This window comes from Stigmatopora nigra, chromosome 13 (assembly GCF_051989575.1).
Source record: "Stigmatopora nigra isolate UIUO_SnigA chromosome 13, RoL_Snig_1.1, whole genome shotgun sequence".
Taxonomy (NCBI): domain Eukaryota; kingdom Metazoa; phylum Chordata; class Actinopteri; order Syngnathiformes; family Syngnathidae; genus Stigmatopora; species Stigmatopora nigra.
In genome coordinates, this window is record NC_135520.1 from 9,416,190 (window position 1) to 9,440,200 (window position 24,011).

Sequence of the window (24,011 nt, forward strand, 5' to 3'; positions counted from 1 at the left end):
TGTACTGTGTAATTGGAAAGGAAAGTCACTGAATAACTTGGAAAATGTGTCACAACTTGCCATTAACACTGCTTTCTGTCCCCAATATACGAATGGAGTGTTCCATAATTTACATAAAGTTGCATATTACATTTGTACAAACGAGAACAGAATTCATGTTTTTTTAATCAGTAGTGATAGGCTTATATTTTAAGTATTAAGTGTCTGGAAGACATAGTGCGGCAGAGATTGTACTACCGTCTGCTGCTGCTTATATTTTAGGCTGATATCAAACCATTTTTGAGTTGAGAGGAATAGTACGTGACAATTCCCAGATGTTTGTGAGAAATATATATTGGCGGACGATATACATATGTAAAGATACAGAATAATAACAACAGTATAGTCCTAAGATGCTTGTTATTCAGCTCAAAAAGGCACAGATTTGGTTTTGGTTAAAGAGTTTTTGGAAGAGTAGATTAGTGTCACATTAGACTTGATGGAAGCTGAACGAAAAGTGAGCTCACCTCATGGTGCGAAGGTCCCAGCCTCTGATGGCTGTGTCACTTGCAGTTGCAAGTTGGCCGCAGTTATGGTGAGGGCTCCACTTGCCAGAAGTGAACTTAAGCTGCCCTTTTCCCTCAAGCATTGCTGTGCCAGAGACCTGAAGATTCAAATTCACCTAATTAAGATATGCCATTCAAATTTACATACTGTGCCTCACTCAATATAGTGCAATGTCTTTTCCAATAAATTTGAGTTTTTTTTCATTTCCCGTGTGGTTTCCAGGAAGCATAAAATTACAATAATTTCCATAGTATAAGTCTCATTTTATTTTATAGTTTAGCGGGGCATATTGTGCTTTTTATTTTTTCCACCCTCTGACCACTATGTTGTATTTTTAAGCTATAGTTAGCACACAAAAAATAAAAAAATATATATATTGTAATACATTAACATGTGCCTATTTTGTCTGTTATTGCCTATTTTACTAATACTTTAACATATGTTTGTTATTGGTTTCTTTTAAAGTTGAAAAAAAATACCCTTCAAAAATGTAACTTATACTCCAGTACATTCTTTAGCTGTTTTCCTTAAAAAAAAAAAACTGTGTCCATTAACCAAGGATAAGTAAATGTCATGCAAAATAAAACCTAAAAGTATAGTAAGAGCAAGCAGGCGATTTTATGAACAACCGAATGTGAGGTGAACACAAAGGCTTTTTTTTTTCCACGAAAGACAGTTTTGTCAAAGAATATTTATCAAAACTGCTATCTGTGTCTCAGAGTAACAATGAAAAAGAAATTAATGGAAGTCGCTTCAAGGACTTCACACACAGTATTTTATCACAAAGGACTAAAAAAAAGTGAATGATATTGATTCCACAGAGTGGATTTTGAAAAATCTCCATTCATGAAATGTATGATATACTCCAAATAATAATTGCTATGTTTTTTTTGTTTACTTTTTGTCCAATTGTCTGTGTCCTGATTGTTCTCTATTCTATTATGTATTTCCCTTGCATTCCTACTATTTTGGACTGTCACTATACAACTTTAAGAGCATATAGATAATGCCACCAATGAAAGAAATACTGGCTATTGGCATTTTGGCAGCCTCCACCAATTTTCTCCATCTTTTAATTATGTCATTGTTATGCCATATTTTCTTCACTTCATAATGACTATCTTCTCTACGTTCATTGACAGAACAGCATTATCTTATTTGAAATTGATAAAATGCTCATTAAGAGTACGCTTACTCTCATGTAACATGACTTTCAATGCGAATTTAAAATGGAGAAGAGCACAGTTGTATACCCTATGTTATATTTTTCTATTGGCCCTCTAAATTTTTTTTTCCAGGTCACATTATTGTTACAAAGATTTGTAAAGAATTTATCCTGCTCTCAATTTGTAAAATAGCAAAAACTTGGCATTTCAACAGGCTGGTGTGGATTTGAAATATCCAGTGTTTCCATATTCATACATTCACATCCAAACACCCACATTGAATTTGGATGACCATCTCAGCCAAGGCCTCGTGTGAAAGAAATAGACAGGTTGAGATGAACACATATCCCACTGACAAATAGAAGAAATGGGAAACCAGGATGGGGGATGGTTGCAGTGAGAATTATTAGCATTCTCATCAGTATGAGAGGAATTTGTCTTGACTGCCAATTTTTTTCTTCTTTTTCATTCCCTTCTCTTAATCAAGCACACTGTCTTCCCACATCTATACATTGCGCTCTGCCTTCAAGCCTACATCTTTCCAATCAAGCTTAGCTGTCCATTGAACCCTCCATCTTCTTTCTTCTCATTATACAGCATCCCCCCGATTACTTTCCACCTCTCCTCTTCTCCCTCGATATAGGATTTAATACCTCTGCTGTCCAGTGTTGGTGTCAGAAGATAGGATTAAGACCTCACATGCCCCTGTGGTTGTACTCGACCTCACATCGGGGTCAGTACTTACCAGAGACACACCACGGTGGTAATCTGAAAGTGCTTTTCTGAGTATCAGCTTTATAAATGATGGGCTGAAAACCCCCCAAAAAGAAACAAAAAAAAAAAAAAACAGCAAGTACAACATACACTCTTTTCAAATAAAGGGTATTTCACTAGATGAATACGTATTTATAATTTACCCTTTGAAAAATTGTGAACAGCAATTGGGTGACTTAAAACTGGTTTTCCAGATAGACAAAATTTGAAACATCTTTCAGAAAATCTTACCTACAGGTGGAACCTAAATTTGTCTATAATATATAAGTGTCTATGGGTTGGTGCATGAGAGGGCGTGTTATGGTGGATTGCAAACAAGAGTTAATGGTTAGTGGGGACTACTGGACCACTGTGTGTTTGATTGTGTTGAGACAATAGGGTGGTTATCAAAGAATTAATTGACTATTGTAAGATATAGTGCATGTTTGTGTAATTCATGCAGTTTCAAGTGAACGGTGTGCGCTTCTTACTGTGGCCTGTGTGGAGCTCTCTTGCAGGTCCCAGAGAAAAACACAGTTATCGGCCAATGAAATCACACGCTTGCCATCCCCCATTGGTTCCCACAGTACGCTGTGAATTGATTCAAGACATATACACACAAGTAAACAACATGTATAAATTGTTAGTCTCAAGCACATTAGCAACATTTGGAATGGCGTTAACAAATGTAATCACGGACGCCACCCAAGAAGATCCAAGGTATGATGGTATGACAAAACACTCAAAATAACTCGAAAGGATGCATGTTAGCAAGACTCCAAAGCATCCTATAGCACCCCCACCCCACCCCTCCACACATTCCATAGGTGGATGAAAGCACATATAAGAGTGTAGTTACACCACCTAGTGGGGAAGTAAAAATAAATGAACATCCATCAAAAAAACAGACATACAGCGAATAAGGGAGGGATTTTTGAGGATACAGGCAAAAACTACTCTTTTGGTAGATGAAAATACTTGGACAAAGGATGAAAGTGACCAAATTTTAGAGGTATTGAGATGCTGGTGCACAGACATCAATTTTTACACAACCCCCGACACACATGCACCAGCTATGTTCCACACTTGTACTTTTTCTCTGTCTTTATCTCTTCCTCCCAGACACACAAGGGTACAGTATGCATCGCTTTATCTGATTGGCATCTCAAAAAAATGATAGAAATCAAGGGATAGTGATGAACAGCGAACTAAAATGAGAAATGAGCATTGATTTCCTTTCTCATAGGTGGTGAGTTATGGGGAGGCATTGTGCACGGGAGCTCAAATTAAAAGACAAAAGATCCCAGGCTGTGACAAAAATTATAGAAGTGAGGCTAGTCAATATTCGGAGTTTTGTAGAATAAAACAATATTCAAACGTCTGCGGGTTAGAAATAAGGACAAAAATACTACAATGTACCTAAAAAAATATAAATATGGACAGGGTTTTTTCTTTTAATTGCATGTAATTTTTTAAGAGTAATTTATATTTATTACTATTACGGTCTAATTTTTAAATCTGAGGGTGAGGAAAAAAACATTGTGTATTTTGTGTCAAGTTAATAGTTAGTACCAAATAATAAAATTCCCCCAAAACACTTACCAGGCTGCATTGCTATTGCCACCATCTTCTAGGTCACAAAGCAGTTCCAGGGTTTGGGGGTTGTGGCCTGAATCATCAGGACACTCTTGGGTTCCGGTCTCCCAATTTGAGGGCATCCGCCAAACAGCAGCAGAGGTAATCACCCGACTGTCCAAGGCTGGGTGGGAAAAACGTCATTAGGATGTGATGAAGAAGAGATTATTATTATTTTGTCAATGAAAAGGGTAAATAATAATCCACTGGACTGGTCACCAGTCAGTGAGCTGCAAAATTACAATGCATTAGCATTGCTAAGATGACTTGACTATTCAATTTGTAGAGGATCAAAAGCATTGACAATTCATAGTTGATGACTTTATATCAAAATGTGTTATGAAATAACATGCACAAAGTTGATTAATGAAGAAAAGTTAAATAAAATGTCTCAATTTGGAGGACCGTGAATGGAGGGAGGAAAGAGTGGCACTCACTTTTGTTGTAGCAGGTGGTAAGTACTTCTTTATCTGCAGGACTGGCACCAATGTTCCATATTTCTCCAGCTTGGTGTAGGAGGACGTTTTTATTAATAAGGTTATTCTCATCATCAAAATCAATGATGTGGATCTTGGAAGAAAGACAAGGGAAACAAAACAGTCTTGTAAGAGACAACAAAATATGTTGTTTTACTCCACTAAAGACTTTAAAATAACATTTTATGAACCATTGAGACAAATTCCCTCATCTAATGAGTTCATTAAGTATTTAATGCAATTAATAATAATAATATAAAGGTGCATAAGAACAGCAGCTCACATTGCACTTTGTCTTTAGTTTTGAAAAATCAAATATAACTTAACTATTACCACAATAATCACTGATTTTAACACAAAAAGTATATACTTTGTGTTTTGATTTTCCTCTTAGGTAACCAATAACAACAGAGGTGCCATTTCCTCAAGGTTGGCACAATAAACATGCCAGTCAGGTTTCTCGGTCATCCTCTATACTTGTGGATTAAAGTTCAATTAAATTGGACCAGTAAAATTTATAGTCACTGCAACCCTTCAACTACATTATTAATATTGACCCATAATATTTACTCAGGCCTTGGCACAGACAGTGTGTTACAAACAATAAACGTCTGTCCAGTCCAACAAGGTAAACTTATTTTACAAGTTTCCCATTTTTCCAAAGGGGCTTTCATTACATAATTTTATCAGCTATTCAACACAAAACTGAGTTGACTTCAGTTCAGGGCCCAAAACGTAGTAAAACGTGAGGTTCTCTTGGCATTATTGTACAAATAAAAGTAGTTCCCCCCCATTGAAAAGCCGTGTATCTCATAGCTCCATTAAAAAGGGAACCCCTAAACCGTAACTCCACTTTGAAACACCCACTTACCTTGTCTATTTGCCATTTATTAGCTATGAGAGGATTAAAAACAAAGCGCCATGAAGAAAGAAAAGCACTATAAGAACATCATAGCCACTTCAAAGTCAGCCAGGCAGCTATTAACCTTGAATTGGACTGCATCATCCCAAAAATATATATGTATAATACGCAACGTTATAATTTAATGGTGTTAGGGGAGTGGCGGAGATAAATTCAGGCGGACAGGTTGGGGTAATTGGAGGGCCGAGTAATGGGGTCCTACCAAATAAACCCAGGTGTGAGGGTGGAGAAAGAGCCTCCAACAGTTCTTTCCTCCATCCCTCCCCCTGTAGGTGATTTATACTTCTCTCATCCAGGCCTGGGGAGAGACTCATAACTTTGAACCACTTGGGCACTGAGCCCAGCGCTTTTAATTATGAGCTGGAAAGGAGGATGGGAGAGGTGGAGGAGGTACGGGAGGGATAAAAAAAAAAAAAAAACAAGCTGCCTGGCGGACCCCACTTCAGGGGCCTCTGTTCTAAAGCTCTTTAGCCGCACAGCTGACAGTAAGCGCTACGGAGGAGTAGGACGCGGGTGAGAGGTGCCAAGCTTGGGCACTTTATCTCGTTAGCAGCCTTAAATGCCATGCCGACACACACGCCGATCTGTCATTCTAGCTATTGGTCTCCGAGGGATTTGAGAGGTGCTCGGAGAGTTAAGAGAGACATTTCCACCCTGCATTATGCTTAATGGGAGGTGGAGAGGCCAGAAGGCTTATGGATACAGAAGGAGCTTTTTAGGATGAAATGCCAATTGGAAAAACATTTTTCTTCCTGTTAGTTCAAATTCAGATAAATTCGGCCACAAATTGTATGCAAAAAGAAGTTTTTCCCTTTGCAAAACTGATATTTAAACCCCAAAGTACAATATTTGCTTAAGACTGAATCAGGGAACCTCTTTCACCATCATGTACCCACTGCACCAAACCTTACCTTACTTTTTTTTTTAAATAAATATAATTTTGCAATAAGGAGAGCATTCAGAATAGAATATTCCATTGTTGAAAATGTGTGTGGTATGAAATTACAGTAGTACATGGATCAATTGGTCATTGTCTCCGTTTCCAACAAGCAGAATTTTGACTGTTTCTATACAAGACTTGGAATGAGTTAGCTTTGTGATTGGTGCCAGACCATTTTCACGTTCAAGTCTGCCAGAGAACAGACTCATTTTTCTCAAAGCAGACATTTCTCGCTCTCTCACCGTCATCCCTCTCTGTTTCTCAGAAAGCTAATTATTTCTCCCCCCGTTTAGCGCCAACTGTTTCTCTCATCTGTCTCTGTAATGACCTATGCAAGATGTGCATGCAGGCATGCATCCACATTCTTATTTCTTCTCATTCACACATGAAAAACTTTTTTTTAAATTCTTCAACAATAGTACTCATCATGATTTCCAAACACTAAATGAGTGGCCATAATAAGAATTATTCTAAATATCGCTGAAAAGGTTAATACAATTATATTATGACAGAAATAGAAATGACATTTAAACATCTTCTGATCCACTAAAATATACAATAAATGCAACATTTGCATACAATATGGATATAGTAACATGTGATGCAATGTAATATAGCAAGATTCGGCAATTCTGAATGCAGTAAGAAATAATCAATGATATACTGCATATTCATGTTAATGAACATATATATGTAAACACGCCAAAGTTAGCTGAGGATATGCTCTAGCACCCCGTCAGCCAGACTAGGATAAACGGTGTTGAAAATGAATATATTAATTTTCCATGTAGCATTTTGTGAAGGCATAAGGCAAGGTGTGAGGTAGATTATGCTACAGTGTTTTAAATATTTATATTATTATTTGTTTTAATGGGGCCTGATTATTTGAGTGTGTTTTAAGAGAGGATATAAATAAGGGAAACATGAAACAAGGCAAATAACTAAAGTATATACAACATTGATTTGCATGGTAGCCACATGCGGCTCAAGAGCCACGTGTCCGCCATCTAACTGAAATCTAATGCAACCACGTGTCTCACCTGGTTGTCAAACTTCAGGGATTGTGTGCCCACAAGGAAGCGAATAGCATCAGTCTCAGCTGTCTGGGCAGTAAGTGATCGTGCCTGCAAATATTTCGAATGCAAAAGATCAGACTTTAAAGATCCACCTCATCACAAATTACATTTGTTTGGCAGATAATAATTGCACCATGGAAATGAAAGAAAAGAAGATCATGCATACCTGGAATTCAAGACCATAAATGACGGGTGCATCATCTTCCATTTTGATGATAGTATTGAACACGATTATTTAATTTAAAGTTCCCAAATCGAAACACATCAGGCAAGTCGGTATGTTGACACCACTTCCGCGATTGTAAAATATAGTAGCCGCACATCCAAGTTGGAATGCGTAAACATGTAGTGTTCGACAAATCACTGGACCAATAATACGACTTGAACCGTACGTAATTTTTTACGGGAATACAATATACGCAGAAAACAATGACATTTGGCACATTTGACGCTCCGTACATAAAAACATTGAAACCGCGCTTGCGCATTGGAGTCTTATGGGTTGATCCTGTGTAAGGTAAGACCTGTCTTATATTTTTGGTTTCAAATTTGACGTATTTTATTAGATTTCCCGGTGTGGACATGTATGACATTCTATGCATCTAATCTCAAAACACCCTGCTGTATTTAATGATCTCCTTGTGAATAGATCCGTTTCCTATCGGTAAAGGAAATGATAGCAATATTGCTAAATGCTATGAATATGTTATTAACTTGCTGTAAGTACCATTAAACCTCAACTTTATTTAGATCTGTGATGCTTTGTGATCTTCATTGCAAATATAATTACGTAAATCGATTGCTGTAATAACTGATGTGTCCTTCTAAACTAGTGGGATTTGAATGTCCTCTCTGGATTTGTCATAATTGTTTTCATCTGACTTGTAATTAATGTGTATTTTAATTACTTGCTTATTTTTTTCAACCCTGCTCAAGATTTGAAAATAGTAGATGGATAGTGAAGAGGCGCCAGCTCATCGGCCCATCACGTTGGACATCATGGTGGAGGATGTCCCCCAGGAGGCTCCATCTCCAGATCCTCCTGAACCAGCGAGTAGTCAGAGGGATGTCATCCTGGCACAAGGAGAGAGCATTGACCTAGGAGGAGGTTTTGCAACACCTCCAGAAGACAGCAGTGCTTCACCATCACAAAGCCCGATGGATAAGGTCACTGACCAAATGATGGAGAGTGTCATTATGTCCGATTCCCCCAATAACAGCGAGGAGGATGACGCCGCTCCCATTGACTCCATCCTCGATGGCGGAGATCATGAAGTGAGCGAAATCTGCATATCGTGTGTTACTGATGACCAAAGTAACTCAACACAGGTTGCAACTGAGACTGAAGTTTCAGATGTCCTTCAGAAAGAAGAGTCAGAAGAAATCAACTCAATGGAAAAAAGCCATTCAACTCTCCCTGATGCACAAAGCCCATCCAGTCAAAAGAGTGAGGAAACACTCCTTGAAAAAAGCTCTAATCTCAAAGATCAGCCAGTGCCAGTGTGCACAATATTTAGCCAGAGCAAGCAGCCAAATTCACTGATTCCTGATGGTTTTCAGCCCACCCTTATCAAGAGTCCCAGTTTTAATATGGGGAGCAGAGCAGGGAGTGACGAAGCAGTGACCCCCAGCAAGATGACTATTCCACTGCAATGCCAACCTAGCCCAAGCCTAAGCAAATTCTTCAATGACAATGGACAGGTGAATGCAGGCTCTGACTTTTTTGACTCCTTCATGGCCCCTTCCTCTTTCATCTCAGTGTCCAATCCAAATGCGGTGGTCCCTCCGTGCCCAACGCCATCATCTGGAGCTGGACTTTCTTCTTCTGCTTCCCCCAGCGATCCCAACGCTAATTCTGAAGATATTTCTGCTGGTCCAGAATCAGCATCCAAAACATTAGCATCTCCGGGTGATCCACCTTCTTCTGGTTCTGTCACTCAGCCCCAGCCGTTCACTCAGCTGTTCTCAGGAAGTGATGATGCTTTCGCAACGGCGCTGAATCTGAGTGAGGTGGACAGACGCCATGATGCATGGCTGCCTTCTGAAGAAACAAGGAAGGTGTTGCTCTCTATGGCCACACCTCAACATAGCCCATCATACACAGAGAGCAATAGAGCCACCATGCCTGGTCTCAAGTTTGACAACCTTCAGGTAAGACAAACAATTCATAGAAGAGTAATTATTGTGGAGGAAACAAGTCCCTCTGTACATATATGCTCAACTTTCATTGGTCAACAGGCTTCTCACAGCAAATATGCTATAAACTTTTTGTTTGTGGGTGTAGTTGTATTAGATGACTCAATAATTATGAACTAAATGATCATCTCTACATCTTTGAAATGTTCTCCTGCCAATTTTGTAATTTGCACCAACAATAATGTGCAATAAACCAACATTTTTTATGTTTTCCATTTTCATAGAGTGATGCTGTAAAAGATTTAATGCTTCGATTCTTGGGGGAGCAAGCAGCTCTGAAACGACAAGTTCTCACCGCCAGCTCTGTGGAACAGTCCTTCTTGGGTCTCAAACAGCTGATTGTAAGTTTCTTACAGTTTATGACCATACATTATATTTATTTATATATATCTATATGTATATATGTGTGTACGTGTATATATGTGTGTACGTGTATATATGTGTGTACGTGTATATATGTGTGTCTATATATATATATATATATATATCCCACTGTAGCCATGTATTATTTATATATATATATATATATATATATATATATATATATATATATATATATATATATATATATATATATATATATATATATATATATATATATATATATATATATATATATATATATATATATATATATATATATATATATATATATATATATATATATATATATATATATATATATATATATATATATATATATATATATATATATATATATATATATATATATATATGTATATATATATATATAAACCATAAAAAATAGCAATTTATTGCTATTTTGTTACTTTATACTGAGTATTATGGACATTTTTTCGCAAAAGTGTCTTTCTACTTCTATAATAGCTTTTTCCCTTTTCTCATTTGTAGTTTACGCTTCCACCAAAAATATCCAACATTGTTTTTGTTTGCTTTTGTGCCTAATTCTCTACCCATCAAACATATTCTCTGTAGTTATTCGAGTAGAGACAGAAGTTATTTCAAACACGTTAACAACAACATGAATAAAGTAGTAAGCACAGCGGCTGAAGGAAGGAGCAAAGGGTGGAGGTGGAAACCCACCGTGCTAAGTTATTTTGCTCCCACTGTAGCCATGTATTATGCATAGAACTGCTGTGCATATTTTACGGGCCTTCTGGACCGGGCTATCTGACAAGCACATGCTCACACAAAAAGAACAACACACGACTCAAGATGTACTTAATGTCAGTGTGTGCGGCAGTCATTGTCTGCCAATGGGTGTGGGTGGCTCCTGGAAGCCTAGGGCAAAGTACTGGAATTGTACTGGAAGCCTGGAAAGGTAGCAATGGCCTGCAGCACAGATGTCAAGAAATTACAAGCAATTTCACAAACACCGCACATGCTGGTTGCTGTGTGTGTTTGGAGACAGGCCGAATATGATTTAAAATGTAACAGCAAGTCAGAATTCAAGTGGTATTTTGGTCGTGCTAAAGTTTATCAACCTTGAGAAGTTTATTTAAATAGAGTCGATACCAAACTGGTGTTAATCCAGTGATTTTTTTTTAAACTTTTCTTTTGGAGTTTTTTTTTTACATATATAATATTTTCCCATCTACTAGATCAAGGCTGAATGATTTAAGGATAAACTCTAAATGTGATGTATACCCCGCCCCTTTCTCCTAAGTGTTCTTGGGCAAGAAACTCCACCCATGGCAACAGCAGTGTTCACTGGTTATTTCACAGGAATGTTTGTTGCTGTTGGAATGACTAAAAGTGAACTTTTGAAATGCTTCATCCACTTCACTGCTGTATATAACAGATATAATAATCAATATGCAAATATTTTCCCAAAGATTAGAAACAACATCTGTCATTGTCATCAATTGGGTCATCAACTTCTTGGAAAATCTATAACCTAAGACTGATTGCCAGCTTTTCTGATGGTATTTGAGAACCTAAATCATTTCTAAGATCAGTACTTATGGCAAAAAGTTTGCCACACATTTAGTACAAAGACATTTTGTCTTTTTGCATCATTGGCAAAACTGTTTTTTGCGTAGCCAGAAAAAAATGGATGTAGACTATTGGCTTAAATGTCCTATTTAGCCTTCCTTTGACTAAAAGTTTCAAAGTCAAAAAAAAAAAGAAGTTGGCCCGGCTGTTATTGTTGACAACCACACCATTAAAACGATCTAACGGCACACTAGTCAATCGGCGGTTCATATTACCCAGAGGAGTCCCACTTACAACTTGGACTCTTTGCTGAACTTTCCTAGGGAGTATTATATGGCGTTCCTTTTAAAAGCCACCAGCTAGTTTTCATCTCAAATTATGCCACTTTTGTGTCGCAGTATCTCTCTACGGTACAGTTGTTAAAGTCCAACCGTTACCGATGGGGAAAATGTTGGCTCATGTGTGATGTTCATCCTGGTAAAATAGGGACTATCCCCCAGTTTGAGGGCAGTATTCTGCCCACTTAGTTGAAGTATCTGAACACCAACTATGCAAGCTTCAAAGCAAAGAAAGCCTGAGTTGCAATCACTGGTCTGACAGTGTCTTATACGAATACACAGCACCCTCTTTTTATAATGCTGGATCTTTATTGAAGTTGCACGGAAGCTCTGTCTTAACCCAGGCTGAGTGGAGAAAGTCTTTGTAAATTTGGCTTGCCTGGAGGCTTCTGGTCTGGTGGGAAGATAATGTGGGCGTTCGTTTGTTCGTCAAGCGTTGTAAAGTAGGGTCCCCCCCCCCCCCCCCCCCCTCCCAATCATCAAAGTAAGGACGTACGAAACATTTCACTTTGTGCACAATTATAAGGCTTCATCTGCTTTTTATCCTGCAGCAAGAATGCATGTTTGTTTGCATTGCACATACTGGATGGCCAATCGTGTATGTCAAGATCAATTTAACCTGCACTGTTACAGAAAAAATATGCATTGCTTGTTTTGGAGCGGCTTTGTACAGTGGTTCAAAGACATGTTATGTTAGGACAGGATAATTTATTTACTGTATCGTGGTTGTGTAAGAAAATAGCAAACATTTATTTGGAGAAGGTGGATTTTCGTTGATGACATTATTTTATTTTGTTGATTTTGTTGATTATTTGATTCAATTTGGTTCGTTCTAGACTACATTGTACCTGCACTGAATGTTTTGGCTTTACCTGATACTACCCTCGGACCTACATTTTCACTTTGCCGGACACCCACCAATCCATGCTTCAAATTTTCTGTATTTTTATATCCTTCTTTCACATTTTCACCACTGTCATTTGTTGCACTTTCTGGCCAAGTTCATTTTAGATGTTCTCCATTTTTAGAAATCCCATGTGTCCCTTTTACTGCAGGGCAGTGACATACTCCAGAATGCAGGAGGGTGTCCATTATATATATTTATTTTTTTTTTTAGAGAGACTTCAGCTACCTTGACCAACCAGGCTGCTTTCTTGTTTTCAGCTTCGTTTCCCACTCTAATGAAGATTCAGAGGCAGCCTAGTAAACTGGGCTGAGAAAGTGAGGGAGCAAAGGAAAAAGCCATAGTAATGTAGCCGTAAAATGAAAGCTAAGAATAAGGAAGGGGACAAAAGCAATATGATGAAGACTAACATGGAAACTGGTCTGCATTAACGAATCAATCTAGTTATTAGTCATTTACACTATACTGCAAAATGTGGGTGGGGACAAAAGAAACTGACTTCTCAAAAAAAGATTCCACGAATTTGGAAGCATAAAACAATTTTTGTTTAGTAATCCATCTTAAAAAGAAACAAAAAAAATCTCTGAAATGTTGCGGAACGTGGACGCAAGGTAGAGTAAATCAGGATATACTGTGTAATGTACAGTATAGTGTGTAAAATAACTTGATATGTTATAAATTCATGTCACTCATGCTTACTGTCTCCTATACAGAGCAGTAAGAATTGGCGAGCGGCTGTTGATTTGACAGGCCGTCTTTTGACAGCTCATGGACAGGGATATGGAAAAGCAGGACAACTGTCTTCCCATACTACTAACTCACTACAGGTAGGATTGCAAACAACTCCTAACAATAATGTTCTATAAAGTATGTGGACTTTTTGTCTTTCCACTAAAAAAAATGTCTTGGGTGATTCACAAACTTTTGAATGGTGGTGTAGTATTTATGGTGTTGCGTTTTGGGAAAACAGGGTTTCATTGTGTCTTGATTCTATTACTAAAATATGGTTATTTTTGTTTGGTACTCTTCCAGCTATGGTTTGTCCGTTTGGCGCTTCTCACCAAGCTGAACTTCTTCCAAAATGCCGAGTTGGAATTTGAGGCTTTTGGTGATCTGGATCAACCAGACCTCTTTTATGAATATTACCCAACAATATATCCTGGAAGACGAGGTATAACCACACACTCGTATCAAAATAACACCATCATTGTACCCCCTTTGTTTTTGTTTGCAATTTTGCTCCGGTTTCAACAAGTGAAATGGAAGTCATTACATGATTCAATAACAAAATTTAATTGAAATTCTAAGGAAAGACTGCAAAATAATCCCTAGATCTGACGAGTACATATCAAGAATTACACTACGTACATACATAGATTCTGAAGCTCGTATTAGTTTTATAACAATCGCAAATATTTGCAGTGTAAAGCAAAAAGTCCCCAAAATAATAGGCCTCACTATTCCCATCATTTGTAGGAGTACTCACACGTGGCAAGCAAAGATGGACATGCTAGGGGAGTTTCAGATTTGAGGATGGTATCAAAGAAGCCAGGATCAAAGCCTGGGTACTCGGCTGAATATACAGTGGCTTCTTCTGCAGTGTATGTGTGAGAACTGTTGAGACAGACCCAAAGATGAAGCATGGGAATGAGTGATGGTGCTGTGCAGCATTCACAGAGTGAAGAGAGGGTTTAATAAGCAGCCATACATAGCTCAATACCATCTGTAGGTTCTTGCCTCCAGGGCTCTGCAAGGAGCATGTGTGGGTGGAGGGATTTGTATTTTCATCACGCACCTTTTGTTTCATTTTCCCTCTCTCCTGCAATGTCCTCACAACACCCTATTTCTGAGCCCTCCCCTCCTTGAATATAAACCCCATTCTCCATCATTCCCTCCCCCGACAGGCTCCATGGTGCCGTTCTCCATGCGGTTACTGCATGCAGAGCTTCCCCAGCACCTGGCGAAGCCCCAGGAGGCTCTGGACCGCTTGCACAATCTCAAAACTGTCTGCCTCACAGTGAGTACAAGCACAAACAAACACAACGTTCCAGACGGACATAAAGCTCTATATAATTTGTAGTGCTTGCATTAAAAAAAAAAAAACCTGCACACCCACAAAGAGCACATTATACAGACAAAAACTCAACCTGTGTAAAGAAAGAAATATGGTCATATTTCAGTCATTGGAATGGCTGACTCTAATCTAAACACAGAAATCTTATAGTGCTAGCAGTGAAATTGTCCTATTTTGAACAGATCCAGCAGAACTTGGAAAAAGGCTTGGCTGAGGATGGTGCCGTGATCAGCTTGACAGAGGAGAATAGGCAAGGTAAGTGGGCACAGATGATGCTTTTATTATTAAAAGTCATTCTTCAGGAAAGCTATATGTTCTTGTAATAAGCGCTTTAGGCTCCCTCCCTCTCTCTCTCACTGCCTTGCATCACATAAACGAGTGGTGACAGATGCTCATTAAGTGATACATAGATTTTGGACACTTCAAACGTATGCTGCAATTAAATGCTTCAATTCAGCGGCCTTTGGTGGGAAAGGACCAATCTGTCTCCCTTCTAACTCTGTGCCAAGAACTTAAATTTCTTATTTTTCACACCAACCTTACGTTCACAAAAGTTTTCAGGCCCTTCTGGTTCAGGTAATATTAAAATAATATATTAGAATTTTAAAATAAGCAAAAAAAATACTTCAATCTTATAATACTACATTTTTTCTCTTGTTACCTACAATTAAAATCTTGAAATATTACACATTATGACATATTTTTTATAATATTACAACCTCAATCTTTTAATATTACATCTTTTTTCATAGAATAGCAAAAAGTATCACCTTGGAAGACCTTTTCTGTTTCTGTGAGAATTTATATGGTTTGCCATGGGAAATTATCAACCAAAATCTTTTCAACAAAGCTATTCATGTCATCTGGTGAAAAAAATCTTACATTTTTAACATGGCTATATATATCCCAAACAGCACATTTTTTCCCCCCGATATTCTTCTGTACTACACAATCGGGCAGAGACGAGTACTGAAGCACACCGGCGCAGTCCTGCAGCATAGCTTCACGGCACACACACACACACACACACACACACAGATTGTCCACCACACAGACATCGATGTGGGCTTTTAAAAGTGTTTAGCACCTCGCTGCGTTTGTACTCGTGCTGAATATCAAGACCGTTTCTCCAGCCCAGCCAAAAGAACAGATCAATACACATCCGTCTTTTCCAAGCTACGAGCACCTACCTACACGTGTGGTGAAGAATCAGACTGCCATTCTAGACTATAAACACCCTTTTATTTCACCAACATTACCACCGCTACGCAGCTCCAAACCCATCTTTCAAATTTGCTCGACATACCAATAAATCTTTGTTGTGCAGGCTCCTGCCAGTCTCTTTTATTATTATTATTATCATTTTTAGCTGAAGCCTAAAAGTAATGTTACCATATTTATCCAGTCTAAAAATTGCATTTTTTTATAATTTGACTTTGCCTGCAACTAATTCTCTAGTGCGACTTAAACTATTGTTCTTAATAATTATTTTATTAATAATAATGTATGTTTTTTCTTGGTTTCCGATCAAATAAAAATGCGCATTCAAAAATGTGACTTATATAGAGCATACATTTTTCCTCTTCATTTCTTCACTCTTTCATCATAATATTCTTCGGCTGCTGCGATTAATAATCCAAAATATACCGTGATTTAAAGCCATGAAAATCCAAAAAGACAGTTGTTAAATTTACTAATACCCTTATTCAAAAAGGGAAAAAAATGTCTGCTAAATTTACTAAGACCCTTATTCAAAAAAGGAAAGAAAAGTCTGTTAAATTTACCAAGACCCTCATTCAAAATCGAAAACAAAGTATGTTAAATGTACGAAGAAGACGCTTATTCAAAAGGGAATATATGAATATATGTACATATGCCCAAGTACTGGCAGTTTGTGTAATAGCTGTGCCCTCTGCATCTCCTCTTCCTGCCCACACAGACGGCCGACAGTCAAGTCAATAACACAGGGCCATGCCTTCGCACATCAGACCCCTACTGAGTGATTAGCTCCCCTCCCCAACACACACCGGCGCACTCACAGGTGTGCCGCAATGAATAATAATAGGCCTGTACAGAAGCTCTTCCGCAGGGGGTACTGTCTGAGGCAAAGTGCCGCAGTGTCTTCCCTATCGCCTCCCCTGGTGTGGAAGAGTTGAGCAAGGCAATGAAAAACAAAAGTAGAATTTGCGAGAATACTGCGCTCTAAGAGCCTAAACTCACCATAAAAGGTGTGGTTAAAAACTGCAACTCAACCTCAAACAATAAACTACCTGTCCTATATTTTTTCTTCTTGATTTTAGAATCTCTAAAGCTATGGAAATGTCGTCTCAGTCGAGTCCTCTACTCCGTGGCCAACTGTCTGCTGTTGATGAAGGTATGTATGCATGCATATTTAATGTCTTTATATAAGTGTCTGGAGTTTGCCTTGTCTTTATGGGGAGGGAGGGACTTTCTGTTGTGTACTTGTGCATACACACTAGTGCATGGCAACCCCCTGTGTGTGTGTGTGTGTGTGTGTATGAAAAAGAGTGAGAGAGAGAGGCCAGGAGATCTCTCATGCCAGGAGAGTAGTAGAGGATTCACAGTGAAATCCCTCCAGACTGACCACTAATTGGATTCTTGGTCAGGGAGAGACAGAGAAGAAAGGGATGTGTGCTGATGCGTTTATCAACTGTAAGAGACACATACTGCCATCCAGTGGCAAGGTAGCTCACTAGATTACCCGTTTTAATGCAAGTGTATTATCAAGGAATTGCAAAATATTGAACAAAGCTTGGTTTTCATGGTATTGTGTCTCCTCAAACACTGTAAAAATTATCTAAATAGCTGCTTACAAAGTGATCCCTCAAAGGATGTATCATCAGTAAAGCAATGGGAATCTTACAGAACAAAGCTTAGTGGATAAAATGAGCCACAGCGACATAATTGCTAATTACAATCTATTCTCGGTTGTTCATTTGCATATCACAGCTATTCGGGTAGGAGTTTTTGTACGATGAAGGAAAGTTGACATCGTTCTTGTTGTTGTTCACTCCAAAAATTATTGCTGTAAAGCCTTGCTCTTTAAAATAGTAATAATACTGTCTCAGATCTGCATTAGAATTGGCAGAATATGGTTACCTATTAAATCCCCTTAATAACAATGTGGTTAAACAATTGTTAAAATAGCCTGGGATTTTTTTATTTGAAATAATTTGACATCACAATGTGCCCACTGCAACACTTACACTTTATTTTAACATGCATATCTGACTCGTATGACAATTATTAAGGTCTCATCAGCTAATACAATCGATCAATCACATCTGGACAACTGGTTATTAATATTTTTCCTTTAAAATTGATGCCTAATTCGCCTATTGTTGTCCATTTTACTATGATTACTTGAACGTGTATATTAGTTCTTGGTTCCTGGTCAAATAAATAGTGCTCTTCCCAAAAATGCGACTTATATCGATTTTTTTTTCCTCTTTACGGTGCATATTACAGTCCAAAAAATACAGTAAATTAAATATCTCCTCTATAAATATATACTCCAGTAAATATAAACACTTAGATTTTTGGAGGATCAACAACCATAAGTTTTAATGCTGGCGGAAGGAAGTGTGTCAGCTACCACTTGGACCAATGCAGACTTTGAATTGGCACACACACACACAATGGACCTTTGTGACCTCCTTCCCCGGCTGCACTCAGTAGTCGACTCACTGCGTGAGCAATGTAGAGGTGGGAGTTGGGTCACCTCGCCCCGCTATTTGGCCGTATGTTTGATTAATGCGCTCTTTCCAGCGCCTCCGCCCGGCTTGCCCTCTACCTGTCTCAGCCTCCCTGCCGCGTCCCTGGCCTCTACCTCATTGTCCCTAATTTCCCTCCTTTTTAACTTTGGCTCATACTCTCGAATTTTCTTTCTTTTATATGTCAAACATTGTCCCTCTTTTGATGCAGGACTATATTTTAGCTGTGGAGGTTTATCACTCGATCATCCAATATGAACCCCAGCAGAAAGCCCAGCTGTTAAGTGGAATAGGACGTCTCTTCTTGCAGGTTATTATACACATTCACATTTATTGTATTAGGAATTAAGCATATCATTTGCATATGTTGTTTTTAAGAATGATTCAATCTGGGTCATATTGTCAAAGTGGCGGCCCGGGGGCCAAATCTGGCCCACCGCATCATTTTGTGATCTATAAAATCAGAATATTCAGGGTTTTTAATCCAGTTCCCAACCCGAATCTGACACCGCTGATCTAGGTTATAAAAAAATAAAAAAAACATTATTTTTGGACTAATCACATTTGATAATTCTTTGTCTTTCACTGCTTTATTCAGATTGGAGACATTAAAACAGCCGAAAGTTATTTTTGCGATGTTGAGAAAACATGTCAGGTTGCAGACGGCGAGCCTGGCTTCACAACATGCGTGCTGATGAACAGGTATGTCTTATTATGGTTTGGTTAGGAGTCTTTGCAAAGCGGTTCTACACCGTATCATTCTTGGAATCTTGCACATTTATGGTTACTTTGGCCTTCACCAAGTAGTCCATGTTTGGTATTTCCAGGGCATTTATCTACCTCAGTCAGAACAACTACGCAGAAGCGCATGAAGCCTTCACAGAAGTTTTAAAAATGGATCCAAAAAACCCTGTTGTAAGTATTGATCACGTTATAAATTTCACATTTCCCTCAACTTTCTCTGAGCAGTTTTCTCTCGTTTAATTTCATCCCAAGGCCAACAACAACGCAGCAGTATGCTTGCTATACCTGGGCCGACTCAAGGAATCTCTGAGCAAACTGGAAGGCCTGGTTCAGCAGGACCCGGCCCTCTACCTACACGAAAGCGTTCTCTTTAATTTGACCACTATGTATGAACTGGAGTCTTCACGGAGCACCCAAAAGAAGCAGGCGCTCTTGGAGGCTGTGGCCTGCCGGGAAGGGGACAGCTTCAACACGCAATGCCTCAAACTGGTTTGAAAAAGGATTAGAACTTGCATATAAGCACATGTTTTAATGTACCCCTTCAAAAATAGGCCCTTAACCTTGAAGTTTTTCCATTGATGTCTCGAATTGACCATGGATTGGAAAAATGAGAATAAGAAAAAAGAAGTGTATATTCTAAATCAATCAACCAGACATTGAATTAACACTTAAACCTCATTATAATGTGAGATAAAGTTATAGAGCTGAAAATTGTGCATGGAAGGTTTTATGCTAAGATTCAAGCAAGGCACAGCAGGCGGATCAAGAAGCGTAAGCATTAACCGTCGACCAGATTTGATCCAAACTAGAATGTTTGTTTTCAACAGATCTATTTACAGGGAACAGAGTTCCCGGATGTATGTCCCCAGCCATAGCGAGCTCTAACAAATATGCGTGTTCACATTGAGAAACAGGCTGAGGTTGAATCCAAACAAACAGATGCCCCTTTTATTCCCATGCGGTCAGCTGATGTTCCATTTTTTGGAAGATAAGGGCATTATACAGAGACTCACTCAAGTCTAGTGAGCATGCACTGCTTTTTAAACTTCTTCCTCTAAGAACACACCCATCATTTTGGACTGGATGGCACTCTAATGGTGATTTGACTGGATGGGGTTTGAGTCATGTGGTATAATAATATGAAATTAAATTGTAATATATAGCTAAAAATCAATCCTGTATGGGTTTGTGGTTGGGAGCTTATCTAAAAAAAGAAAAAAAAAACAATACACTCCTCTTCTAAGGCCACATTTTTTATGTGTACTAATGAGTTGTATTCTGAGTTTTTTTGTTATTGCTTTATGTTACTATTCAAGATTTGTTGGATTCTAAAGGATGAAATGTGTGAACACAGTCCATTTTTAGTGTGTCATCTATTGGCAGATATTCCACTGCATCCCATTTTGTGTATAAAAAATATGACTTCAGAATTTCTAAATTATAATATACACACAATACATATATCAAAATAATTGTCATTTTATTAAATTATCCCATTCTTAAAAACAATTCAATGTCAGTGTTTTCTTGTCATATGAATTATAATTACATACGAAATGTTTTAACCTTTATTAAAAGAAAAGTAAATGAGATGTACACAAACAACAATGATACATATTTAATTAAGGCCACTCTTTGAAATTTTAATATCATGATGGATACCTTGCAAGTGATAACCGCTTGGAAAATGATATCACGGCAAACAAATAGGTCACTATACTGCAGGCTTGTGATGGAAAACCTTTAGTAACAATACTTTTACAATGATGATGATTTTAAGATTTTTTTAATTACAGTGTGCACCATAGATGCAGTTTATGTACAAAGGTACAAATGTACATGGATATTTGTGATGTACTCAGACACTGCATTTTGCCCATCTTTTGATTCAATGGTAACTGAATAGTCTTTTTGTTATACTTTTCCCCAACTTCAGCATTTCTGCAGAGAAGCTGTATATTTTTGTCGTATCTCAAAGTCATCTGCTGGCCTGTTGTAGGCTTTCCACACGGGTTCCCCGACAAAAAGCCTCATTGCCTTAGTGTAATTCTATGGAGAGAGAAAAGAAAATATCATTAGTGGTTAGGATTTATTACATTTGGCATTTTGGTTTGAGAATTGCAATTTGTCTGGCCTTGGGACTTTACTTTATTTTTAAAGTTTTGATGAATTTCAGCTATGGCACTTACAGACTCATCTAAGGTGAACCGGTGGTAAATCCCGGCTGGGAGGGTGATGAGGTCCCCCTTCTTCATGGCCATTCTTATCCAGCGGTCTTCTTTGTCTCGGACATCAAAGTAGGCCTGGCCATCCAGGATGTAGCGAATCTCATCGTCCAAATGTAAGTGTTCCTCGAAGAACATCTTTAACTGATAAGATATAGATGTTGCAAATGCATTAACCAAACGAACAACAGTTGAGTATTAATCACAGGCCAGAGCAACCTGTCACTAGTTTACCTTCTCCTCATAATTTGGTAGGGTATTCTTCTCAATGGTGATGATGTCCATGTAAGAGTAGCCTTGCTCTTTCCGAATCAACTGCAGTTCCGGATCTGTTTCATAGAGGTCAGCATTGAGCTGCAACAACACAATCGCTTAAATTAAACATGCGTCGATCTACATCTGCTACCTGCAAAACAGGTCATGGTGTATCGAAAATACAACATATATTGCAGAATGTACAATTATTTCAAAGTTTGGACTATTTTAAACAGGAACACAAAGTATGTCCTGATGTATCTTCAAGCTCAATGACATAATTTTCTTGAGTGTCGAGTAATGATACCTTCCAATAAAATACTCCAAGTTTTTTTAAGTTCTCCAACGAAACGGGTTGATTGGGATCGAATTTGTGTGGTTTTTGTTGGTCTCCGTCGGAGTTGTCCATATACCAGGCTTTCATTGCTGTGTTTACAATGCGACTGATTTTAGATATACAAATATAAAGCTAGATGTTTGCTATGCTATGCCCACTGACAGAGACGAGCCCGTCACTTATCGGCCATTTTAATTGGGAGCAATTCAATAAAACGTACGTTTATGGTTTGTTAGAAGAAATCTTGGAGATCCAGTAAGTTTTTATGTGAGTAAAATGATAATCGTTTAAACCAAACCGACAAAAATATGAGTGGTAAAAGTCCAGTAAAGAAGTTTTTGACGCAAAATGGCCGCCAATTATTTACGCCGTGCTTCAGTGTTAAATTTGCCTCTTTTAATATATCTACGTGTAGTGACGCAAAAATGCATCCAATTAGCCTGCGTGAAAGCAGGTTTGCTGCACCAGTGCAGCTGCTGTCAGTTACTACACGCCAAACATTGATAATATTTGCACAATCACTGCAAATATCGAGGTTATCGGAGTAATGATCTCAAGATTAATTTGATAAACTACACGAAGTCTACTTCAGATCTGATCAACGCAGCATTTTGGGTCAGTCATGCTCTTGTACTATAATGTAATATATTCTCGATAAAATATCTTGTATAGATCTTTGTTAGTATTTATCAAATATGATTGTTACTGTTATTAAATTGGCTTAACCCGATGCTCCGATGCTGAAAGCTGTATGGAAAAGGACGTGTAAACAGTCCAATGTTTTCTATCACAGATCCACAAGAGTGCGCCATTTACCAACAGTTACTTCGAGGTTTTATTAGTATATTTAAAGATTCAATCATACAAGAGATACTTGTTATTCAAATCACACAAATTCTCCAACATCATGATAGCCAGACAACTGAAATGATCTTTTTGGTGTAAAGAGGAAGCACAAATGCACTCTGTTAAGTGCGATATTGTGGTCACAAGAATGTTCTTATACATTCCATCCTTATATGGATTAGCATATATTAAAATAATTGACATTTGAATTGCCAGCCATGTTGATGTGGTCAAGACTCATATCATGGATATTAAAATAAGACAGAACATGCCTATTTACCATTACTTTAAAACTAGTTTTGCACTCGTGCGTATGTGTGATTAATATATATAGTTATAACTAGATAAGCTGTGGTGTAAATGCCCATACAAATAATAGTGAAGACCTTTTAATTATGAAATTCACCCTTTAAGATGTCAATGTCACTTACCTCAAAGCAATGGAATTATTTTTCTGGTACGATCTTGTGGATGTCAATCAGTAAAATATGCTTACAGAGAATAACATTGTTGAAATTTTAATCGCGCTTAATGGGGTAATGCATCTTTTTCCATTCATGTTTAATATTAAATCTGCAATGAAACAAATTGGAAGGGAGTTTGAGCACCGGAATTACAAGATACATCCCGAGATATTTATCCCAACTTTTCCTTTTCCCATGCCCTAGGCAAAACAAGATGGCCCAGACAACAGTGCAGCTTACAGGAAGATTACTTGTGAACTTGATGAAGGCGTGATCCAAGCCTGGGAAAACTGCATGGAGTCTCCAGAGGGATTTCTACAATCATGATGATCCAAATGATATCCTTTGTGATACCAGTATTTCCTTACAGAAACTTAAATATTTAAATGTGTTAATGTCAAACTAGTTAACCCAATCTAAATGTTGAAAAAGTTGAACTAAACATTAATACAAATATGTCAGT

The 24,011-nt window shown here is 38.0% G+C and overlaps 3 protein-coding genes across 7 annotated transcripts in view; 1 reads left to right on the plus strand and 2 right to left on the minus strand.

The window, feature by feature from the left end:
• Positions 1-7,845, minus strand: part of eipr1 (EARP complex and GARP complex interacting protein 1) — a 24,949-nt gene extending 17,104 nt beyond the window's left edge. For 3 of the 4 annotated variants that reach the window (XR_013328263.1, XR_013328262.1, XM_077730662.1), the window contains exons 1-6: positions 7,681-7,845; positions 7,479-7,562; positions 4,538-4,670; positions 4,068-4,224; positions 2,957-3,056; positions 507-643 (exon numbers count right to left, since the gene is read on the minus strand). Coding sequence is in view for 2 of the 4 variants with exons in the window: in XM_077730662.1 (XP_077586788.1) it covers positions 507-643; positions 2,957-3,056; positions 4,068-4,224; positions 4,538-4,670; positions 7,479-7,562; positions 7,681-7,722 (653 nt within the window). In the remaining 2 variants the exon portion in view is untranslated. Of the gene's footprint in view, positions 1-506; positions 644-2,956; positions 3,057-4,067; positions 4,225-4,537; positions 4,671-5,447; positions 5,546-7,478; positions 7,563-7,680 lie in introns of those variants that run through there. The other variant, XM_077730663.1, reaches the window with a different exon arrangement.
• A 142-nt stretch (positions 7,846-7,987) lies between these two features.
• Positions 7,988-20,930, plus strand: trappc12 (trafficking protein particle complex subunit 12). 2 transcript variants are annotated; one of them, XM_077731640.1, is made up of 12 exons: positions 7,988-8,031; positions 8,451-9,665; positions 9,935-10,051; positions 13,583-13,696; positions 13,902-14,040; positions 14,774-14,886; positions 15,126-15,198; positions 17,244-17,317; positions 18,889-18,987; positions 19,276-19,379; positions 19,505-19,592; positions 19,674-20,930. In XM_077731640.1, exons 2-12 carry the CDS (start codon positions 8,466-8,468, stop codon positions 19,914-19,916), a joined length of 2,364 nt encoding a protein of 787 aa, XP_077587766.1. In that variant the 5' UTR covers positions 7,988-8,031; positions 8,451-8,465; the 3' UTR covers positions 19,917-20,930. The 2 variants fall into 2 exon arrangements, with proteins under 2 accessions (XP_077587766.1, XP_077587767.1); XM_077731641.1 differs by lacking the exon at positions 7,988-8,031 and adding an exon at positions 8,095-8,233.
• adi1 (acireductone dioxygenase 1) lies at positions 20,885-22,386 on the minus strand. The gene is made up of 4 exons (XM_077731642.1): positions 22,209-22,386; positions 21,881-22,000; positions 21,611-21,790; positions 20,885-21,470 (listed from the first exon to the last, which is right to left on the minus strand). The coding sequence occupies exons 1-4, from the start codon at positions 22,323-22,325 to the stop codon at positions 21,354-21,356; spliced, it is 534 nt and encodes a 177-aa protein (XP_077587768.1). The 5' UTR covers positions 22,326-22,386; the 3' UTR covers positions 20,885-21,353.
• Between the last annotated feature and the right edge of the window lie 1,625 nt (positions 22,387-24,011).

Excerpts from the sequence above, each read along its gene's own strand:
- trappc12 (XM_077731640.1), top strand. The coding sequence starts at position 8,466 with ATGGATAGTGAAGAGGCGCCAGCTCATCGGCCCATCACGTTGGACATC. Across the intron at positions 10,052-13,582 it reads TGGGTCTCAAACAGCTGATT|AGCAGTAAGAATTGGCGAGC; the intron begins GTAAGTTTCTTA and ends TCTCCTATACAG. Across the intron at positions 18,988-19,275 it reads TAGGACGTCTCTTCTTGCAG|ATTGGAGACATTAAAACAGC; the intron begins GTTATTATACAC and ends TGCTTTATTCAG.
- adi1 (XM_077731642.1), bottom strand. The coding sequence starts at position 22,325 with ATGAAAGCCTGGTATATGGACAACTCCGACGGAGACCAACAAAAACCA. Across the intron at positions 21,791-21,880 it reads TACCAAATTATGAGGAGAAG|TTAAAGATGTTCTTCGAGGA; the intron begins GTAAACTAGTGA and ends ATATCTTATCAG. Across the intron at positions 21,471-21,610 it reads GGTTCACCTTAGATGAGTCT|AATTACACTAAGGCAATGAG; the intron begins GTAAGTGCCATA and ends CTCTCTCCATAG.